A 23444-nucleotide genomic window follows, 5' to 3' on the forward strand; every position below is an offset into this window, starting at 1 on the left:
GCGGCTCCGCTCTGTACACCTCGTACACACGCGGCTCTGCTCCGTACACCTCGTACACACGCGGCTCTGCTCCGTACACCTCGTACACACGCGGCTCTGCTACATCCACACTGTAAACCCCTCCTGACCCCACACATAAACTTCAGCTCATCCAGCACCATGACAACCAGCACAGCAGAGTCCTGCATCCACTGAGGCCCCTGATCATGTGACCCCTGACTCCTCCCCTCCTGTGACCTCATCACAGCTCCTGTGCGCACCGAGCAGCCATATATGTGGTGGCGGCTCTGCAGGTGGAGGTATGTGGAGACCCCATTACTGGGCGCAGGGGGCATTAACCCCTTCAACACGGAGACTCTTTTGGGGTCTCTGTGTGGTGTGAACAGTGAGATAACAGCTGTGGACAGAATGCGGTTTAGCTGGTTCCCGTCCACATTAGATCCATTCAGACGACTGCAGGATGAAGGACAGAAGCCCAGAGAAGTCCTCACACAACGCCATTATTCCTCTCCTAGCTCCAGCACAGTAATGTAGATACTGGTGATTTCTCTCCATTACTGGATCGAGTATCGGGGGAGTTCTAGACTGCGCCCCTTATGTCTTGTGTCTGCTATGAAGCCAATATACAGGTTGGGCCATTTATATGGATACACCTAAATTAAATGGGAACGGTTGGTGATAACTTCCTGTTTGTGGCACATTAGTATATGGGAGGGAGAAAACTTTTCCAGATGGGTGGTGACCATGGTGGCCATTTTGAAGTTGGCCATTTTGGATCCAACTTTATTTTTTTCAATGAGAAGAGGGTCATGTGACACACTAAATTTATTGAGAATTTCATAAGAAAAATAATGGTGTGCTTGGTTTTAACGTAACTTTATTCTTTCATGAGTTTTTTTACAAGTTTATGACCACTTATAAAATGTGTTCAAAGTGCTGCCCATTGTGTTGGATTGTCAATGCAACCCTCTTCTCCTGCTCTTGACACACTGATAGCAACACTGCAGAAGAAATGCTAGCACAGGCTTCCAGTATCCATTGTTTCAGAAGCCATGGTCACCACCCATCTGGAAAAGTTTTCCCCCTCCCATATACTAATGTGCCACAAACAGGAAGTTGATATCACCAAACATTCCCATTTAATTTAGGCATATCCATATAAATGGCCCACCCTGTACGTTTGGGGATTGGCTGCCATACACTGTAGTGCTGTAGCCATGTTTTCTACTAGCATTACTGCGATTGGCTGGCCACATCTTGTTATCGGTAGTGATGAGTGAACGTGCTCTGATAAGGGGTTAACCGAGCACACTTGAGCATAACTGAGTGTCATCGGAGTGCTCATATATTATGTTCGAGTCCCTGTGTCTGCATGATTTGCGGCTGTTAAACAGCTTCAACACGTGAGGATTCCCTAACAAACAGGCAATCCCTGCATCTGTTGAGGCTGTCTAACAGCCGCATATAATGCAGACACAGGGACTCGAACATGATATACGAGCACTCCGATGATACTCAGTTATGCTTGAACGTGCTTGGTTAACCCCTTATCCAAAGACCATTCCCTGATCACTAGTTATTGGGTCTTACAGAAGACCCCGTGATGCGATGCTCGGCCCACTGTCCTCAGAAAGTACGGTTGTTCAAGGAGAGTTGTTAATAGGAGTGAATGCTTAGAATAATGTCTGTTCCCTCCCCCTAAATATTACAAAGTTGCACCCTTTAGTGCCTTCCATGTGGCAGTAAAGGGTGTATTTCACCTTTTTTAAACCTATTAAATAAATAATGAATTTAAAAAAATTATGTGGAGTCCCCTCCCCTATTTTTGATAACCGCCTAAGGTTAAGCAGACAGCTGGGGGCTGATATTATCCTGCTGGGAAGGTCCATGGATATTGGCCCCTTCCAGCCTAAAAATACCAGTCCGCAGCAGCCCCAGAATTTGCAAATCACATTAGATGCGACAAATTTTGGCACTTTGCCTTCTTCTTCCCAATAGCCCTGGTATGTTGGCAACCAGGGTAATATTTTTTGGGTTTACGTCAGTTGTGTATTCTCAGCTGGTATCAGTCCCAAGAGTTAGTATTGTAGAAGCGTTTATCAGGCACCCCCATTACTAACCCAGTAAACTAAAAGAAAAAAAAAACACAAATATATTTTTTTAGAAAACAACTCCCCGACAGACAACAGAGGAATAAAGTTCAGAGAAGAAGCTTCATAGAAAGACCATGACGTTACAGACGTCATTTAACCCTTTGGGAGAAAGTGATTCCAGGGAGTAAATCCAGAACTAGTCTCTGTAGAAGTTTACAGCGTTGTGATTGTGAATCTGCTGCGGTCGTCTCTTCTAACACCAACCGTCGGAGTTCAGAACTTTTATCACCAACTCTGAGAAATGTCTGGCCATTGTGGTCTCACCAAACTTCTGCTCTTCCTCATTCTTTTTCTTGCAGGGGCCGCAGTGGATTTCATCCTAGACTCATAGAGCCGAATAGAGGACGATGTTCCTTCAGGCTGATTTCATTGATCGTGACATTTGTCCACATTACCACAAGGGCACTTTACCGAGTAAATCACATCAGAACTGTAGCTGGTAAAAAAACACCAATTTCCACAGGTGTCCCTTCTAATTGGTGGGAAAACTGTCACCTGTAATAATCCTCGCACAGTTCTGACATGACAAACACCGAAAAGTGCCCCTTTATGGATCTGAAAGAAAGTCTGTTTAGACACTTTAGCTTAATAGTATCAGCTCTAATCAAATGGTTAGATAGCGATTTACCCTGAAGATTCACAAATTGTGGGATGGTTTTAAAAAATGTTATATTTAGGGTGTTTTTGTGAAGGAATCATGTATTGCTCTCATAGTACAGTGCCCCTTTCTTGGCCCCCACACACAGTATACTGTTCCCCTAGTACCGCCATCCACCCACACTCTGTATAATGTTCCCACAGTATCTCCATCCCCAATTGTATTTTTTTGGGGTGTTTTTCATGTAATATATGGATACCTACATGAAAATGCTAAAAAAATTCTATCATATCCAGAGAGAAAAAATACATTGTACATGGAGAATTTGGCACCAAATACCTCTTGTGTTGGTGTTCTTACAAACAAGCTTTTATAAATGTCTCAAATTTCTGTGTGTGAATCAGACCTGAGATCTAACGGGATAGAAGATTACAGTCCGGAAACATTCATATAGACGGCCGGTGGTGATCTAGTGGGTGACAGGACTCTGGCCAAATATGTTTCTAGAGCTGTAGTTGAAGATCAAAATGTCATCCTCATCATGAAGTAGTTATTTGTCATGTCACGTGTAATGAATATCTCCTGCAGTATTGCTAATACCGATTCCAGTTTCGGTAAATGAGACGAGAATTAGCGTTATGGAAGATGAGTTTATGAGAAACGTATTCAGCTGCAGACTCCGAGGAAGAAACTGCTTGTTGTCTGTGGCCTAAAATATATAGGTTTTATTACTAGATGTAAAGAAGAAAACAAAATAGTATAAAATAGTAAATCTCATATATTTCCCTTATTATCTCCAGTGATTGTATTATTACACAGGATTTTTATGAATTTACATCGGCTCATCTTCTCATTCAGGTCTCTACAATATCGGATCCTCTAAATAAGAAAATTTTTCTGCTTCATCCATTAAGCATGGATATGGACAGGGACAAGATGGCGGAGAGGATATTACACCTCACCCTAGAGATCCTCTTCCGGCTTACTGGAGAGGTGAGAGATTCTGATGACGTCACATTACATCATTCTTATCTATGGGAATAACAGATGGACAGAACTGGAGAGGTGAGGACTCTGGAAATGTCTGTAGTGAGATTTATTCATGTGTCTCTCCATAACCAGGATTACACAGTAGTGAAGAAGACCTCTAGTGAGCGCTGTGAGGACCCTGTGTCTGAGGGATGGGGAAGACCCCTGAGCCCAATCACGGGGCCTCCACCTCACCCCCTGATGCATGAGGACATCAATGACCAGAAGATCCTAGAACTCACCTACAAGATGATTGAGCTGCTGACTGGAGAGGTGACACTGCTGGGAATGCTGGGACTTTATACAGTAACGCTGTGAAGGGACCGGGGGGGTAACGGTATCATTGTATGTGTCAGGCTTCTATAAGATGTCAGGATGTCGCTGTCTATTTCTCCATGGAGGAGTGGGAGTATTTAGAAGGACACCAATATCTGTACAGGGACATCAAGATGGAGGTTCCCCAGCCCCTCACATCAACAGGTAATAAGACAGAACTAAATACACATGGCCTATTATCTGTATGTAAAGAATGAATTCAGTCCCTGTATGTGTTTCCTTCAGATCTATCTAGTGAGAGGACAACACCAGAGAGATGTCCTCATCCTCTTCTTCCACAGGACTGTAAACCTGAAGATCCCGATGTTCCTCAGGATCATCAGGTAGATGGAGAGAATGTGTCATGAGATCTCCCCTATGATGTGTAGATGGCTGTGAAGGTCTTGTGCTCAGTCTTGTTTTATCCACCAGTATTATATGTTTTATACTTGTGTAATGAGAATGGTGGAGATGGCAGGATTAGAGCTGATCATAGATGTGAATGCTCCATCTGTCTGTGACTGTTACGGATCCGGGTGTGAAACCTCTGTGCTGTGATACAAGGAGGGACCAGAGCGGTGTAACGAAGTGCCTACCCTGACCGACCCTGGCCACACGGCAGCTTAGTCGACTCCGTGAACCAAGGAGGGACCGGGAAGGTGAACCAGGTGCCACTCTGGGACCGACCTTGTGTGAGAGCAGGCGACTCCCACGGGACTGATGGCCGAAGCCGACAGGCACAGCAGATGAGCACGGCTGGTAGACAGGCAGGTGATGCGGGTAGACAAGCAGGTGGGCACGGCTGATAGGCAGGCGGGCACTGGAACCTGAGGGCTGAGGAGAGTGTTAGCACACAAACAATAACCTTGCACAGGCACCTCAATTTTGGAGGTGCCTAATATAGGAGCAGTCCTCCGGCCATTGGCCGGGGACTCTTTTTAGGACTGATCGCGCGGCCCCTTTAAGAGGGAAGGAGCTCACGCACGTGCGCCCAAAGAACAGTGCGTGGAGAACTGCGTGTGGTGCACACACCCCATGCAGATGCAGCAGGGGAGCCGGAAGACGCCGGACCGGGACCGCGGTGGTGAGGGGATCGGCGTCTCTGCCCGGCAGGAGGCAGAGACGCCGACGCTACAGTACCCCCTCCTCTACGCCACGTCTTCTTTAGGCTCGCAAGAATTTTTTCTAGAAGACAAGGAGCATGAATGTTCTCCCTGGGCTCCCAAGACATCTCCTCAGGACCAAACCCCTTCCAATTCACAAGAAAGAAAGTCTTTCCTCTTACCCTCTTGATGGCCAAAATATTCTCTACCTCAAAGACGTCCTCAGCGGAGACTGGAGCTGGAGTGGTACCTGGATCGTCAGAGAAAGGATTAAGGACAATAGGCTTGAGGAGAGACACATGAAAGGAATTGGGAATCCTTAAGGAGGCAGGGAGTTTCAGCTTGTACGCCACTGGATTTATTTGGTTCAGAATCTAGAAAGGACCGATGAAACCCGGGCCCAACTTGTATGATGGTATCTTGAGACGGACATATTTAGAGGAAAGCCAGACCTTGTCTCCCGGATGAAATAGAGGTGGATCCAGACGTCTCTTATCAGCATGCTTCTTCATCCGTTCGGAGGACTGAAGAAGCGCGGATCAAGTGTCTCAAATTCACTGACGAGAGATTCCGCGGCAGGATTGTCCACTGAAGAAGAGATGGGAAACGGAATTCGGGGGTGTCAACCGTAAACCACAAAAAACGGAGACTTGGCAGCGGACTCGCTCACATGGTTGTTATAAGAAAACTCGGCCCAAGGCAGAAGTTATACCCAATCGCTATGATGAGCGTTGACAAAGTGCCGAAGAAAACTGGTAAGGATCTGATTAATACGTTCCATTGGACTGAGGATGATAGGCTGAAGAAAAGTCCAAAGAGACATCCAGCAGCTTGCACGTGGCTCTCCAGAAGCGAGAAGTGAACTGAACTCCTCTGTCTGAGACCATGTGGAGGGGTAAGCCTTGGAGACGAAAGATGTGACGGATGAAGTCCTTAGCCAGCACCGATGCGGACGGAAGACCAGGCAAAGGAATGAAGTGAGCCATCTTGGAGAAGCGGTCAGCGACCACCCATATGACGGTAGAAACGACAGATACCGGAAGATCAGTGATGAAGTCCATAGCAATGTGTTGCCAAGGAGCAGAAGACGACCAGCTGGGAGGTGTCTAGGTATCTTGTTACAGGCACAGGAGGTACAGGCCACGACAAAATCCGCAACATCCTTGTGCAGGGTGGGCCACCAATAATGTCTGGCAATGAGCAGAAGCGTCTTCCTCTGGCCGGCATGACCAGCCAGTTTGGCCGAATGACCCCAGAGTAAGACCCTCTTCCGATCCTGAGCCGCTACAAAGGTCTTACCAGGAGGTAGATGAGACAGGTCAAACGGAGCAACAGTCATTATACTGGAGGGGTCAATAATGTGTAGCGGCTCCTCCTCTCGATCGGTAGACAGAAAAGAGCGGAATAGAGCTTCAGCTTTAATATTCTTGTCTGCCGGGCGGAAATGGAGAGTGAAGCTGAAACGAGCAAAGACCATCTGGCCCGGCCCGGATTTAATCTTTGGGCGGTCTGCAAGTAAGCGAGGTTTTTATGGTGAATGTAGATGACCATCGAGTGCAAGTAGCGCCACTCCTCCAGCGCTAATTTGATGGCCATCAGTTCTCGATTTCCTATGGAGTAATTGAGCTCGGACGAAGAAAAGAGTTTGGAGAAGAAGCCACAGGTCACCATTTGCCCGGACGAGGATTTCTGGGTGAGCACTGCTCCGGCCCCGGAGGAAGTGGCGTCAACCTCCAGGAAGAACTGTTTATTGCAATCTGGACGATGTAGCACAGGAGCGGAGGAGAAGGCTTGATTAAGAGAAACAAAGGCACTTTCCGCCTCGGAAGTCCATTCCCTGGGATTTGCTCCTTTACGGGTGAGAGCAGAGATGGGAGCAGTCCGGGAGGAGAAATAAGGAATGAAGAGGCGGTAATAGTTAGCGAATCCCAGAAACCATTGAATATCCTTAAACCCCTCAGGTCGGGGCCACTTTAAGACAGCAGACACCTTCTTGGGATCCATCCGCAGTCCGGTCTCAGAGATGATATTCCCCAAAAATGGTAGGGAGGTCTGGTCAAAGAGGCATTTCTCGTACTTAGCATACAGACGATTCTTCCGGAGCCTCAGCAGTACCTGGCGAACATCCCTCCGGTGAGAGGGAGATCAGGGGAGAACACCAAGATATCGTTCAGGCACACCACCACGCGGGAATACAGGAGATCTCGGAAGATGTCATTCACTAACTCCTGGAAGACGGCTGGAGCATTACAGAGACCGAAGGGCATCACGCGGTACTCGTAGTGACCATCCCGAGTGTTGAATGCCGTCTTCCACTCGTCTACCTGGCGAATCTGGACCAGATTGTACGCCCCACGAAGATCGAGCTAAGTGAAGATCTTTGCACCTTTTAGACGGTCAAACAGCTCCGAGATGAGAGGCATGGGGTACTTATTTTTGATGGTAATCTACTTGAGGCCCCTATAGTCCATACATGGACGAAGAGAGCCATCTTTCTTTTTGACGAAGAAGAATCCTGCTCCAGCCGGAGAGGTGGATTTCTGGATAAATCCCCTAGCAATATTCTCTTCTATGTATTCAGACATAGCACAGGTCTCGGCCAGCGACAAGGGGTAGATTCGCCCGCGGGGAGGTGAAGCACCAGGTATTAGGTCGATGGGGCAATCATACGGCCTATGAGGTGGTAGTGTCTCTGCCTCCTTTTTATCAAAGATGTCTGCATATGACCAGTAGGGTGCCGGCAGACCAGGTAGGTTAGCTTGAGTAGACGGAGGTCAAACAGGACGAATCGGAACCACACAGGACTTATGACATTCCTGACCCCAATGGAGCACCTCACCCGAGCTCCAATTCAGGACGGGCTCATGTCTCTGTAACCAAGGCAGGCCAAGCAAGAGGGGATAAGAGAGACCGGACAGCATGTAAAAGGAGACCCTCTCCGAATGTAGCATTCCCACCTGAAGAGTTACAGGCTCAGTGACAAACAAGATGGTCTCAGAGAAAAGCTTTCCATCCACAGAGGAAACCGCTAAAGGATCAGCAAGACGTATGGTAGAAATCTGATATCGCTCCACAACGGCCTGTTGAATAAGGTTCCCAGCGGCTCCGGAATCCAGATAGGCAGTCTCGAAGAAGCAGGTCTCATCACTGGTAACTGAAACGGACAGAGTCAAAGGTGGAGAGGAAGAACTTTGGCCTAGGACGACCTCTCCAAGCGGTCCTAGACACTGGAGTTTCCCGGTCTCACCGGACAGGTACAGATTAGATGCTCTATACTGCCACAGTAGAAGCAACTCCCCTCAGCACGGCGGATCTCCTGCTGAGACTTGACCATGTTAACTTGGTCTATTTGCATAGACTCTGGAGAAGACACCGGAGGGGATGCTGGTTGTGAGATTGGCCTTTGGAAGGTCAGTGCGAGGCGCAGGGGCCTCCTCTCACGGGTCATGTCCTTAGAACGCTCCTGAAAACGGATGTCGATCCGTGTAGCTAATGACACCAGGTCGTCCAGAGAGGGAGGTATGTCACGACCGGCTAGATCATCCTTGATCCGTCCGGAAAGGCCCTCCCAAAAGGTGGACACCAGAGCCTCATTGTTCCAGGCAAGTTCAGATGCGAGGGTGCGGAAACGCGCGGCATACTGTCCCACAGAGAGACTCCCTTGGCGGAGTCGGAGAAGAGAAGAGGCAGTCGAAGATTTTCGTCCAGGCTCATCGAACACCTTCCAGAAAGCCGCGAGGAAGGCCTGGAGGTCGGACACCAGAGGATCCCCTCTCTCCTACAGAGGGTTAAGCCACGCCAACGCCTCTCCGGTGAGATGAAACATGATGAATGCCACCCTGGCCCGGTCGGAGGTGAACTGGTGTGCCAGGAGTTCAAAGTGCAGCGTGCACTGATTAATGAAGCCCCGACATAGGGCAGGGTCACCACCGAAACGTGGAGGAGCAGAAAGCCGGGGTCCTAAGCCGGATGCCACAGCGGCACTAGGTTGAGGTGTCGTCGGAGCGGGTGCCGCTTGGTTAGAGGCGGACACAGTCGGGGTGAACAGCGCGTCCAAGTGGGAGTTGACTGTCCGCAGATAGGACAAGATAGTATCCTGTTGGGATCTCTGGTGAGACACCTCTTGGTACAGGTCTGAGAACGAAGGAGCCTGGGAGACACCGGATTCCATGGCCTGTGCAAACTGTTACAGATATGAGTGGTGGAACCTCTGTGCTGTGACACAAAGAGGGACCAGAGGGGCGTAACTAAGTGCCTACCTGGACCAACCCTGGCCAGACGGCGGCTTAGTCGACTCCGTGAACCAAGGAGGGACCGGGAAGGTGAACCAGGTGCAACTCTGGGACCGACCTTGTGTGTGAGCAGGCGACTCCCATGGGACTGATGGCTGAAGCCGACAGGCACAGCAGATGAGCACGGCTTGTAGACAGGCAGGTGATGCAGGTAGACAAACAGACGGGCACAGCAGATACACAGGCAGGCGAGCACGGCTGATAGACAGGCTGGCGGGCACTGGAACCTGAGGGCTGAGGAGAGTGTTAGCACGCAAACAACAACCTTGCATCGGCACCTTCATTTTCGAGGAGGTGCCTAATATAGGAGCAGTCCTCCGGGCCATTGGCTGGGGACTCTTTAGGACGGCAAGAACAGTGTCCGGGGAACTGCTCGTGCTGCGCACACCCCGGGCAGATGCAGCAGGGGAGCCGGAAGACGCCGGGACAGCGGCTGTGAGGGGATCGGTGTCTCTGCCCGGCAGGAGGCAAAGACGCCGACGCTACAGTGACTTTTACAATATTTGTTTCAGGGTGAAGATCTGACCCATATTAATACCACAGAGACATATGTGAGGGGAGATGAGAAGTGTAAAGAGGAGATTCCTACATATGACTACCCAGGTGAGTAGTAACCACTAAATGCAGAGAAGTCACAGATTTTTCTCAGATAATAGTGTAGAAAACCGCAACACTGGTGGAATAGGTGCGCAAGTAGGGTCCAAAGCCATTCAAAAAGCAAATGAAACTTGACACTCAAACAGGCATAATTTTAAAGTATTTAATTGCAGTCCAACACAGGTACAATTGTTTTGGTCCTCAAGACCTTCATCAGTGTGTGCTGCAGCATAAAGAAATAAAAGTAAAAACTACATATATCAGACAAAAGCATAAAAAGTACTAGAAACAAACTGTCATAAGGTATTTCTGAAATTCATAATTATCTGAAAATCAAAAACATTGCAATAGAGTGCACATAATGGCTGTATAATAAGTGTGACCTACCAGACTGCTAGGAATATAGTTAAAGGTGAAAGCAGGAAGTACAGTGTCTCAGTGGATAGACAGGATCTAGGGAGACAAACAGCCATAAGAACATCAGCCTCATAGGGAATTATCCAATAGGTACCAGCAGATATACAGTGGGTACTGAAAGTATTCAGACCCCTTTTAAATTTTTCACTCTTTGTTTCATTGCTGCCATTTTGTAAATTCTAAAAAGTTCATTTTTTTCTCATTAAAGTACACTCTGCACCCCATCTTGACTGAAAAAAAACAGAAATGTAAAATTTTTTTGCAAATTTATTAAAAAAGAAAAACTGAAATATCGCAAATTCAGACCCTCTGCTCAGTATTGAGTAGAAGCACCCTTTTGAGCTAGTACAGCCATGAGTCTTCTTGGGAATGATGCAACAAGTTTTTCACACCTGGATTTGGGGATCCTCTGCCATTCTTCCTTACAGATCCTCTCCAGTTCCGTCAGGTTGGAGGGTGAACGTTGGTGGACAGCCATTTTCAGGTCTCTCCAGAGATGCTCAATTGGGTTTAGGTCAGGGCTCTGGCTGGGCCAGTCAAGAATGGTCACAGAGTTGTTCTGAAGCCACTCCTTTGTTATTTTAGCTGTGTTCTTAGGGTCATTGTCTTGTTGAAAGGTGAACCTTTGGCCAAACCTGAGGTCCAGAGCACTCTGGAAGAGGTTTTCATCCAGGATATGTCTGTACTTGGCCGCATTCATGTTTCCTTCAATTGCAACCAGTCGTCCTGTCCCTTCAGCTGAAAAACACCCCCACAGCAAGATGCTGCCACCACCATATTGCACTGTTGGGATTGTATTGGGCAGGTGATGAGCAGTGTCTGGTTTTCTCCACACATACCGCTTAGAATTATCACCAAAAAGTTCTATCTTTGTCTCATCTGACCAGAGAATCTTATTTCTCATAGTCATAGGTTTTGAGCAAACTCTATGCGGGCTTTCATATGTCTTGCACTGAGGAGAGGCTTCCGTCGGGCCACTCTGCCATAATGGCCCGACTGGTGGAGGGCTGCAGTGATAGTTGACTTTGTGGCACTTTCTCCCATCTCCCTACTGCATCTCTGGAGCTCAGCCACAGTGATCTTGGGGTTCTTCTTTACCTCTCTCACCAAGGCTCTTCTCCCACGATTGCTCAGTTTGGCTGGACGGCCTGGTCTAGGAAGACTTCTGGTGGTCCCAAACTTCTTCCATTTAAGGTTACTAAGAGCACAGTGGCCTCCATAATCCATGAGTAATGCAGAAATTCTTTTATAACCTTGGCCAGATCTGTGCCTTGCCACAATTCTGTCTCTGAGCTCCTTGGGCAGTTCCTTTGAGCTCATGATTCTCATTTGGTCCGACATGCACTGTGAGCTGTGAGGTCTTATATAGACAGGTGTGTGCCTTTCCAAATCAAGCCCTATCAGTTTAATTAAATACAGCTGGACTCCAATGAAGGAGTAGAACCATCTCAAGCAGGATCACAAGGAAATGGACAGCATGTGACTTAAATATGAGTGTCTGAGCAAAGGGTCTCAATACTTATGACCATGTGTATTTCAGATTTTCTTTTTTAATAAATTTGCAAAAAATTCTACATTTGTTTTTTTTTCAGTCAAGATGGGGTGCAGAGTGTACTTTAATGAGAAAAAAAAAAAACTTTTTAGAATTTACCAAATGGCTGCTCTGAAACAAAGAGTGAAAAATTTAAAGGGGTCTGAATACTTTCCGTACCCACTGTATGTAGAAACGTACCCAGTAGTGAGAGCAGGAAGTATGACAGGCGTGGAATGTGGTATTCCCCGCTGGTTCCTAAGGTCGCCATGTCAAGGGAGGAGAAAGTCTAGTATATGTGGTCAGAGGGCGGGACCTAATGTCCCAGGAGACCAGTCAGGGTGAACCGCTAGTGTAACGTTCCCAGAAGTGGACTGAAGCGATAGGAGGCGGTGTCTGGATAGCAGTGACGTCACCGGAAATTACGACATGTCGAGCGCCGCTATCGATTGCCTGAAGGCTTAGGAGGAGGCGTGGCTGGAGAAACTGAGGGCAAGCGTTTGTTCCACTGTGCAGGATGTGCATGTCAGAGGCTGTGTCATGCGTTGCAACAGCAACGGTGTTCTGAGTGGGTGGAGTGCGTTCCAAAACAGGGGAGTTTGCGTTTCACTGTGTGATGAGGGATGGAGGTCGTGCAGGACAAAAAAATAATAAGCCTGGAAATGTGACCGGAGGTGAACATGTGTAAGTGGATCAGCCTGTGGGCCATGGAGGATGATGATCAGTGATTAAAATAAGGAGAAGCTGTTCTGCAACATAAAGAATGCAAAATTAGTACCATGATAATGAAAGAAAATCCCTTAAATGACATGCAAATACTGTATCTCAAAACACATATAAGTACACTCCAACAATGAAAAACTCAAGGCTAACAACAACAATGTGGTACAACTTGTGCAGCTCTCTCTAAAATTATCACAGGAATGACAATAAAACATAATCCCTATTGAGCCCCCTGGGGGTAAGGGTTTGAAGTTCATGGATCCAAAAGGCCTCCCTTACTTCAGTAGGCGTACACGTTCACCTCCTCGTGTAGGGGAAAGCACCTGGTCAATGACCTGGAACATGAGTTGAGATATGTTATGGCCTAATATAACGAAATGTTGTAGCAAGAGTAGTAGTAGATTCTTACATCTAATTGTGGACTTATGCTTGTGGTTGTGTCGTCTCACCAATGTATGCCAGACCACAAGGGCATTTAATGAGGTATACTATGAAGTTGGTGTAACAGGTAAAATACCCTTTGACCTGGTATTGTTTACCGGTATGGGATGGTAAATTTGTGTTCCCATGTAGGTCGTTGTTGCATTGGTGGCACTGCAAACAGTGGAAGGTCCCCCTTAGGAATTTGTAAAAAACGTTGTTTGACCCCTGTATGTGTGGGGCCCACGTCGACATGAACTAGTGAATCCTTGAGATTGGGTGCCCGTTTGAAACACGGAAAAAATGATTATTGGAACTCTGGAATGTGGGGATAAGCGGATTGTAGAATGTTCCAATGTCTCCAGATGGTTTTGTGCAAAATGTATGCAAACGGATGGTAAGTGTGGACAAACAGAATCCGGTTCATGGATTTAAGAAGGGTGTGGGCTGAAGGTGTGTTATGTTGGTGTAGGATTTCCGGGGGGATAGCCCCTTTCCTCAAATTTGTGGCACATTTCTGGTAGCCTCTGTGAGTGTAATTGATCATTGCTCACTATCCTATTTACCCGCTGGAGCTGGGATTTTGGAATTGACCGTTTCATTTGTAAAGAGTGATTACTCGAAAAGTGTAAGTGACCGTTTCGATCGGTAGGTTTTGTGTATGTCAGTGATTAGTAATCCTTGTTAGTCCTTGAGGAACATGGTATCCAGGAAACTGATTTGATGAGATCTGTGAGTCATGGTAAAGCGCAGGTCTGTCAAGGAGGAGTTCAAAAGGTCATAGAACTCATTTATAGATTCCTGTGGACACCCCCCATATGCAAAAAATGTCATCAATGTAACGTTTCCATGCGATGGAGTGAGTATGGAAGAATAGATTGGAGTAAACTATTTGGGCTTCGAAGGTGGCCATAAAACAGTTTGCATAAGGGGGGGGGGGCATGTCAGAGCCCATTGCTGTCCCTTTAGTCTGTAGGAAGTAAGTATCTTGGAACAAGAAATAATTTATGTTAAGAACTTAGGTCAGGAGTTCAATGCAAAGTTCAATGATCTGTCTGTGACTCAAGAAACAGACTGTGTAAAGCATGTATACCTTTGGAGTGTGGAATGCCTGTAAAGAGGCTGTTGATATCAAAAGAAACCAAGATGCATTTAGGGGGGGACACATTTTAGGTCAGTGATAAAACTGAGAAAAGCTCCTGTATCTAGTAAAAAGGAGGGACTTTTTTCCCCTTCTCCCATGACAGCACCACCTGAGAGAGGGTATCCGCCCACCAAGGACAGGAACCTACTGAATAAAAAGGCGGTACCTCTCCTCCGCATCAGTTTTTGGTTCCTGTCCCTGATGGGAGCCTCACCAGGTGGTACCTCACGTAACTGGATTATGGACGGTGCGGCCTGGAGGCCGTGGAAGCAGCAGATGGTCCCTGTTCCCAGCCCGTCTGGCTGCTGCCCGGGTCTGCGTGTGGGGAGGAGGTGCTGTGTTTTTTTTTTTTTGATTCCTCCCCGCGTGCGCCGGGGCCTGCGGCCGGGTCTGCGCCTCGCAAAGATGAACTGAGCGCGCCGGCCGGCAGGTCTTCCGGGCTGCGCACGTGGGGGTCGCGTCGCACCCTGTGACGGAGCACGCCGGAAGTCCGGGCTGCGCACGCGCGGGGTCCTGACGCGCCCTATCACGGAGTGCGCCGGAAACCGGGTCTGCGCATGCGCGGGTGGGAAGCTGTCATCCCGCTGCAAGCGCGCCGGGTGCCGCTGGGCTGCGCACGCGCAGAGGCAGGTGGATCTGCGGGTAGCGCGCCAGCTGGCTAAAATTTAAAAAAAAAAAAAAAAGAGATTTGAGATGAGCTGCCGGAAGGGGAGGAGCCTAAAGGAGGTGGAGCCCTACTGCTTTTAAGGATGGGGAGCAATCAGGATGGCGGTGTCTGCATCCCCGCCATGATGGATGAGGAACCGCAGTCACCTGGGCAGCAGCTGTCACCGCCACAGGAAGTACAGCAGCAGCCACAGCCATCAAAGCAGCGCAAGCAGCTCAAACAAATGGAACGGGAATCTTCCCATCGACAAAGTCACAGCAGTGAGGGGCGTACGAGTTCCGGCAAGACTGGTCAGAAAAGACTTCGTCAGTCCACCTCCGCCAGATGGGAGCCCTCATGTGAACGGCAACCACCGCCTCCGGTACCCTAGTCTGAACGGCAGTGTGGTGAGTGATCTTCGTGAAAGTCTCACCTTGAATAATGTGCTCTTCTCTCTCTCTCTTTTCCTCCTTCTTCTCCTTTTATTTCTTGGGGCAGGAGGCGAAGAAGTGTAGTGCTAAAAGTAAAAACAGGGAGTGTGCTTTATGCAAAATCGGTCTTCCCACCTCCTATGCCAAAAACCTATGCTCGGACTGTATTCAGAAAACCATTGCAGAGGAGTCCCCCAGGTTTTCTTTAGAATTAAAGGATCTAATCCAGACAGAGGTCAGAGAGTCTTTAAGAGGCTTAACCTCACTCAAAAAGAAGAAGCGAAAACTAGTTTCTTCAGAATCAGAGGAATCAGTGGAGTCCCGTTTTACGAGAGAACTGCCTTCCTCCTCTAATCACTCCTCATCGTCATCGGAGTCTTCGGATGATGATGGGGGGGGCAGACCTTGTTTTTCGGTTGATAATACTGAGAGACTAGTTAAAGCCGTCAGAGGGACTATGGGTATTACCGATACCAAAGTGCCCAGAACAGTCCAGGATGTTATGTTCGGGGGCTTAGACCAAAGGAGGAGACGCTCATTCCCGGTCAATGACAGGATTAAATCTCTGATAGAAAGGGAATGGAAGAAACCGGAGAGGAAGGGTCAGCTGCCGTCATCCTCCAAGTGGAGGTACCCCTTTGAGGATGAGGATGCGGCTAAATGGGACAAAACCCCTAAGATTGACGTGGCCATTTCAAAATCTTCAAAAAAATCCACTCTGCCCTTTGAGGATTTAGGAGCCTTAAAAGACCCGCTGGATAAAAAAGCGGAGTCCTTCCTTAAGCAAACCTGGGAGTCGTCAGCAGGGGCCCTTAAACCGGCAGTAGCAGCGACCTGCACTGCTAGATCTATGATGATCTGGCTTCAACAGTTGGAAGACCAGATCAGGGGGAATGTGTCCAGGGAGAAAATTCTATCAGACCTTCCTCTTGTGCAGGGAGCGGCTGCATTCCTGGCAGATGCATCGGCAGATTCAGTTAGGCTGGCTGCCCGGTCTGCAAACCTCTCTAATGCAGCCCGTAGGGCGCTATGGCTCAAGAGCTGGCCAGGAGATGTGCAGTCAAAGTCTAAACTGTGCTCAGTCCCTTGTGAGGGGGACTTCTTGTTCGGCAAAGGTCTAGATGACATCCTAGATAAAGCCGCAGACAAAAAACATGGATTTCCCACGGTGTCTGGTTCCCGATTTAACAGTTCCTTTCGGAAGAGAAAATACAGCCGCAGTAAAGCTCCCAGAGACCAAGGTAGCTGGAAAGACCGAAAGCCGTATAGCAGAGGCTTCATGTTTGGGGGTCCCTCCTCCGAGAATAAGAAAGCCCCTAAGTGACAGTTCCCCCCAGGTGGGAGGAAGATTGTCCCACTTCCTGCCTGCCTGGAAGGAAATTTCATCCAATTCTTGGATCTTAGGGATAATCAGGAGGGGGCTCACATTACAGTTCAAAAGCAGGCCCAAGAACACTGTCAAAATATCAGCCCCCAGAGGTTTAGCGGAACAGATAGCCTTACAGCAGGAAGTTCTCTCTCTGCTCATGAAAGGAGTTCTGGTGGAAACACCTGCACCCGAGCAAGGAAGAGGATTCTATTCGACTCTCTTCCTAATAAAGAAGCCGGACGGCTCCTTTAGGACCATTGCGAACTTAAAGAGACTGAACGACCATTTAATCTACAGGCCTTTCAAGATGGAAACAATAAAATCGGCCATAAAGATGTTATTTCCGGACTGTTTTATGTGCGTCCTCGATCTGAAGGACGCCTACTACCACGTCCCGATTTTGCCAGATCATCAACAGTTTCTAAGAGTAGCTGTACAATTCGGCAGGCACGTAAGGCATTTTCAGTTCGCAGCTCTTCCCTTTGGCATTTCCATGGCGCCGAGAGTCTTCACAAAAATCATTCTGGAGGTCACAGCGCACTTGAGGGAAAGAGATATTTTGGTCATCCCTTATCTGGACGACTTCTTAGTAGTGGGCAGATCAAGTCAACTCTGTGCTCTAGCCCTGGCGGACGTCATGGCCAGTCTAAGATGCCTAGGTTGGCTGTTAAATCTGGAGAAGTCAAGGCTGGAACCAAAGAGGGTTCAGTCTTTCCTGGGTCTCATTCTGGACTCAGAAAACCAAACCTGTCTTCTGCCAGAGGAAAAGAAACTGAAGATCAGATCCCTAACATCTCAGGTTGTCAGCAATCCGACCATGACCCTGAGGAGTGCAATGTCTCTGTTGGGTACAATGACGTCTTGCATCCCGGCGGTTCAGTGGGCCCAGCACCATTCCAGATGTCTTCAACAGGAGATTCTGGCAGCGGACAGGCGGCTCAAAGGTCGTCTGAATGGGAAAATATCTCTTCCAGATGTTGTGATCAACTCCCTGGACTGGTGGACATCTCCGTCAACCTATCTTTGGGGGTTCCTTGGACCTTCCAGGTGTCGGATACAATTACAACAGACGCAAGTGCGGAAGGTTGGGGAGCTCACCTAAGGGATCGTTCTGTACAAGGCCTCTGGTCGGACAGCGAGACAAGTCTCTCTTCCAACATGAAAGAGCTGTTGGCAGCCAGAAACGCGCTAAAAGAATTCAGTTCTGTTCTTCAGGGTCCTCACGTCAGGATAATGTCAGACAACAGATCAACAGTCGCCTACATCAATCATCAGGGGGGTACCAGGTCTCTCCCTCTGATGCTAATAGCGGATCAGATCTTCAGGTTTGCCGAGAGTCAGCTGGTTACGCTCTCGGCACTGCATATAAAAGGGGAAGAGAACATAAAGGCCGATTTCTTGAGTCGTCACATCTTGAAACAAGGAGAGTGGGAGTTGAATCCAGCCGTTTTTCAGCAGATTGTGGATCGGTGGGGACAGCCCCAGATAGATCTGTTTGCAAACAGACACAATCGGAAGACCGAAACCTTTTGCTCCCTGAATCCAAAAGAGGGGGCGTTTGCGGTGGACGCGCTGCAGATTCAGTGGGATTTCACTGTAGCTTATGCCTTTCCCCCTTTAGTACTGATCCCTACTATCCTGAGGAAGATCTGAGAGGAACGGGCGAGGGTTATATTGATCGCCCCGTTCTGGCCCAAGAGACCATGGTTCACTTGGATGAAGAGAATGTCCCAAGCAGATCCATGGGTTCTTCCGGACATCCCGGATCTCCTCAGGCAGGGCCCAGTCTGTCATCCCCAAAGAGCGGGCCTGCATTTGACGGCTTGGATTTTGAGAGGTCGCTATTGACGCAAAGGGGGTTTTCTCCGGATCTTGTTACTACCCTTCTAGCAAGTAGAAAGCCGATAACAACTAGAATCTATGGTAGAACCTGGGCTAAGTTCTTGTCTACCTCGGGTCAGTCTGCCAAAGGGAGGATTCCTATTGAGGCCATTCTAGAATTCCTCCAGAAGGGGTTAAGCATGGGACTAGCCACCAGTACTCTTAAGGTACAGGTATCGGCTCTGGGGGCACTGTATAATTATGACTTGGCAGCAAATAGATGGATCATTAGATTTATTAAAGCCTGTCATAGATCCAGACCTATTCCTGTTCCAAGAATGCCTCCTTGGGACCTTAATTTAGTTCTGGAAGCATTAACCAAACCTCCCTTCGAGCCCTTAGAGAAGGTTTCAGAAAAAATCTTAACTTTAAAGACTGCGCTATTGGTGGCCCTGACATCAGCTCGTAGAGTCAGTGACTTACACGCACTATCCGTTAACCATCCATTCACTCAAGTATGTATGGATAGAGTAATCTTAAGACCAGACCCGGCCTATCTTCCAAAGGTAGCCTCCAAGTTCCATAGGACGCAAGTAATCACTCTCCCTTCCTTCTATCCTAATCCTAGGGATTCTGAGGAACATAAGCTTCACACCTTAGATGTTAAGAGGGTGTTAGTCCAGTATTTGGAAGTGACAAAAGCCTGGAGAAAGAGTGACGCTTTATTTATATCCTTTCAGGGGGCTAGGAAAGGACTTAAGGTTACAAGGGGGACCATAGCTAGATGGGTCAGGGATACTATTACCTTAGCCTACTCTTCTAGCAATCTGCCGGTTCCTGAGAACCTGAAGGCCCATTCCACCAGAGCGGTAGCTGCTTCCTGGGCTGAGAAGGCGGATGTGCCCATCGACATCATATGTAAGGCGGCAACTTGGTCATCCCCTGCTACATTTTACAAACATTACCGTCTTGACCTTTCCTCTTCTACTGATCTGTCCTTTGGTAGAAGGGTGTTGCAAGCGGTGATCCCTCCCTCTGGTATTTGATCTCTATAAATCTCTCAGGTGGTGCTGTCATGGGAGAAGGGGAAAAGATCCTAGTTACTTACCGGTAACGGGATTTTACAGAGCCCATGACAGCACCCTATTAATTCCCTCCCCTTTATCACTGTGGTGTGCACTTTTTTTAAGGTGTTTAGTACATATGTTGAGGTGGTGGTTATGTATTAACCTGTCTTCGGAGGCCCTCTCATGCTCTGAAACAAAAACTGATGCGGAGGAGAGGTACCGCCTTTTTATTCAGTAGGTTCCTGTCCTTGGTGGGCGGATACCCTCTCTCAGGTGGTGCTGTCATGGGCTCTGTAAAATCCCGTTACCGGTAAGTAACTAGGATCTTTTTTAAATTAAAGGTGTCAATATTTTGTCTATGAAAATTGCTAAAGGTGAAAGAAGCAAATCTGTTGAGGTTACTATAGGACGACCGCGAGGATGATCAAGGCTTTTGTGAATTTTGAGGAGTACATAAAAGGCAAGTGTGATGGGATGTTGCTTAGTGAGAAAATCACGTGCCTTACTATCAATCACTCCTCTGGAGAGAAAATGTTCCATCACAGATGCTATTGCAGTCCTGACTTGATGTGTTGAGTCATGGGGTAGTCGTTGGTATGTGGAGTTATCGTTAAGTTGTCTATTGACTTCCAGGAGATAATCCTCTTTATACATCACTACTATGGCGCCCCCTTTGTCTGCCGGTTTGATGATAAGATTGCTCTCTTCCTGAAGGCTTCTGAGGACCTGACTGTTAAGGGGAGAAATATTGGACTGGTAATGAAGCAGCCCTTTATCTACCTTGGAACTTTAGTCCTGAAAGGCACTATCCACAAAACCAATGAAGGTCTCTAGCGCGTATAAGCCATGTGGAGGACTGTATGATCTTTTGGGGCGTAGGCAGAGACTGGCAGCCGTGATGAAGGTATTAATATCAGAGAGGGTAGAGGGAATAGAAAAGGTATTGCCTAGTGTGTCCTAAGGCGTAGTGAGAGATAAAAACATTGTAACTCCATATCAAGATTTAATATGTTGTACTTGTTAGTGACAAAAAAATAACCCCATTTGTAGTACAGGAAGTTGTGCAATACTCAAAGTCCTAGAGGAGATATTTACCACCAACTGTGCTGTGCCTGGGAGCAGATAACTCGGATGAAGTCCACGTTTCCGCTTGTGTTGGCCACCTCTTCTGGTCTTCTGCATCGGTAATATCTTTTTCGTTGACCTAAATAATGAGCAGAAGTGATAAAAAGGTCCCTCCTGTCCGTGTCCGAACTGGAGGTAGAAGAATCTGTAGTGGATTTGGCAAATCTGGGAGCATAATTTCTTGAGGCGTATCTGTTTTGCCATCTATAGACCCATTCTTGCTCATAATCTTCGGTATCTCTCGCAAACTTATTCCTTTTCTTGCTCTCCTTATCTCTTTGACGCTGGTCGATGCTCGTCTTGATTTTGTTTTGTAGAGTGCTGAGTTTTGTTGTAGAGATAGTAGCAGCAAGTTGAGTCTCAATATTTTTTACCTGTTCCTTGATAGATAGAATAGCCTTCTGTAAGTAGTCAACTGTTAGGGTCATAAGATTGAAAGAGCATTTATTAAGTATATGTTCAAATTTCAAACAGTACTCAGACTAATCGCTATACAGGGTTGGACGAATCAATCCCATTGGGATCCTTTATACTCTCAAGTATTCCGTCAATGTGGCACAATGCAACTCGATGCTGGGGAGGTGGCTAAATTCTCGCTTCAAGTTCCATCCTCGCATCTCCAACGGGGGGACTTTTAAGAAATCACATGATAGGTTAGATTGTGCAATGATATTGGAGAACGTAGAAGAGGACATGACACTTCAGCATGCTTACGTACTGGAGTAGATAATAGTGTAGAAAACCGCAGCACTGGTGGAATAGGGTCCAAAACTTTTGAAAAGGCAAATGAAACTTGGCACTCAAACAGGCATAATTTTAAAGTATTTAACTAGTCCAACACAGGTACAAACGTTTTGGTCCTTAAGACCTTCATCAGTGTGTACTGCAGCTTAAACACATAAAAATAAAAACTACATATATCAGACAAAAGCATAAAAAGTACTAGAAACAAACTGTCATAAGGTATTTCTGAAATTCATAATCATCTGAAAATCCAAAACATTACAATAGAGTGCACATAATAGCTGTTGTGAGGCAGTGACTGGGATCGTATACGAGGGACGGTATATATCCCCCAGAATATGTGCAGAGACCTATTAAACCCATTGGAGTGCATTGCAGTCACAGACACAGCTGCGGCTGCAATGCAGGAATGAAGTTGAGCATTGACCTGGTCAGGCTATCTGGCTAAGGCAGATTAAGTAAAACCGGGCAGGGCCTTCATTTCTTAGAGGAGGCTACAGGAAGGCAGTGGGGCGGCCTCCTCACTCCAACCCAGGTTTTCCAGTGGCTCTTGCCACAGGTCCTTTAAAAACCCTACATTAAGGATTAGTGTTGTTCAGTGTTGGAACCTGCTAGGAGCATAGCAGGAAAGCTTGGTGGACCTGTGAGTAGCTGAACCCATGCCTGGGAAGGCTCTGCACCCGTCAGGCTCTGAGCCCGTTGTTATGGACTTGTGTTAACCCGGCTGCGAACCGGAGGACTTTTCTGTTTACCCGTGAGTCTGCTGAATAAAAGCTGCTTATGTTGGACTTTCTTGGGTCACTGCCTCAGTTACTGCACTGTGTGAACACCGCCGCCTTACACTGTATAATAAGTATCTCAACTCAAGTTCCAGGTCATTGAACTGGTGCTTCCCCCTACACGCGGAGGTGACCTTGTACGCCTACTGAAGATAAGGGAGGCCTTTTGGATCCATGAACTTCAAACTCTTACCCCCAGGGGGCTCAATATGGATTATGATTTATTGTCATTCCTGTGATGGGAGAACTGCATAGGATGTACCACATTGTTCTTGTTAACCTTGAGTTTTTCACTGTTGGAGTGTACATATATGTGTTTTGAGATATTGTATTTGCATGTCATTTAAGGGAGATTAATTTACTTTCATTATCATGGTATTTATTTTGTATTCTTTATGTTGCAGAACGGCTTCTCCTTATTTTAATCACTGATCATCATCCTCCACGGCCCACAGGCTGATCCACTTACATCTGTTCACCTTCTGTCATATTTCCAGGCTTATTATTCTTTTGTCCTATAGTCCTGCACGGCGTCCATCCCTCATCCCACAGTGAAACGCAAACTCCCCTGTTCTGGAACGCACTCCACCCACTCAGAACACAGTCTTCCTACTGTTGGAACGCATTACGCAGCCAAATCCGATAATACACTATATATGATTGTACACTACTGTCTGAGCACATGGCAGGTTAAGAAAGGAAGATGCGCCATTTAGTTATTGGAATGCAGATTTTGTTGGAGTAGTTTGCAGACACAATGTATTGGGGCACTGTTCATGGTCACCTGGCAGCTCAAAAGATGGTGACCACAAACAAATTTGGTGCTATATACCCCATTTTCCAGATCCCAGGGATTGCCTTGCTCATCACCCTTTAACCTCTTCACGACATTGGACTTATCCATACATCCAGGTCGGTAAGATCTTACCGACCTTGGATGTATAGATATGCCCATGCGATTTTGCGTGCACAGGAGCTGTGCCGCACGATTGCCGCCGGGTGTCATAGTAACATAGTTTTTAAGGTTGAAGGAAGACTAAGTCCATCTAGTTCAACCCATAGCCTAACATGTTGATCCAGAGGAAGGCAAAAAAAAAAACATGTGGCAAACACTAAGCTCCACATTGGGGAAAAAAATTC

General features: G+C 47.4%; 1 protein-coding gene across 1 annotated transcript in view; it reads left to right on the forward strand.

The window, feature by feature from the left end:
* The first annotated feature begins 240 nt into the window (after window positions 1-240).
* The window catches only part of LOC141176018 (uncharacterized), a 48794-nt gene continuing 25590 nt past the window's right edge, over window positions 241-23444 (forward strand). Inside the window, exons 1-6 of the mRNA XM_073659989.1 lie at window positions 241-299; window positions 3610-3744; window positions 3874-4053; window positions 4137-4260; window positions 4342-4439; window positions 10003-10093. Of these exons, the coding sequence (XP_073516090.1) occupies window positions 3667-3744; window positions 3874-4053; window positions 4137-4260; window positions 4342-4439; window positions 10003-10093 (571 nt within the window). The 5' untranslated portion in view covers window positions 241-299; window positions 3610-3666. The remainder of the gene's footprint in view (window positions 300-3609; window positions 3745-3873; window positions 4054-4136; window positions 4261-4341; window positions 4440-10002; window positions 10094-23444) is intronic.

This window comes from Phyllobates terribilis, unplaced genomic scaffold, assembly GCF_046119375.1.
Source record: "Phyllobates terribilis strain yellow unplaced genomic scaffold, ASM4611937v1 Scaffold_17__1_contigs__length_24005725, whole genome shotgun sequence".
Classification (NCBI taxonomy): Eukaryota; Metazoa; Chordata; class Amphibia; order Anura; family Dendrobatidae; genus Phyllobates; species Phyllobates terribilis.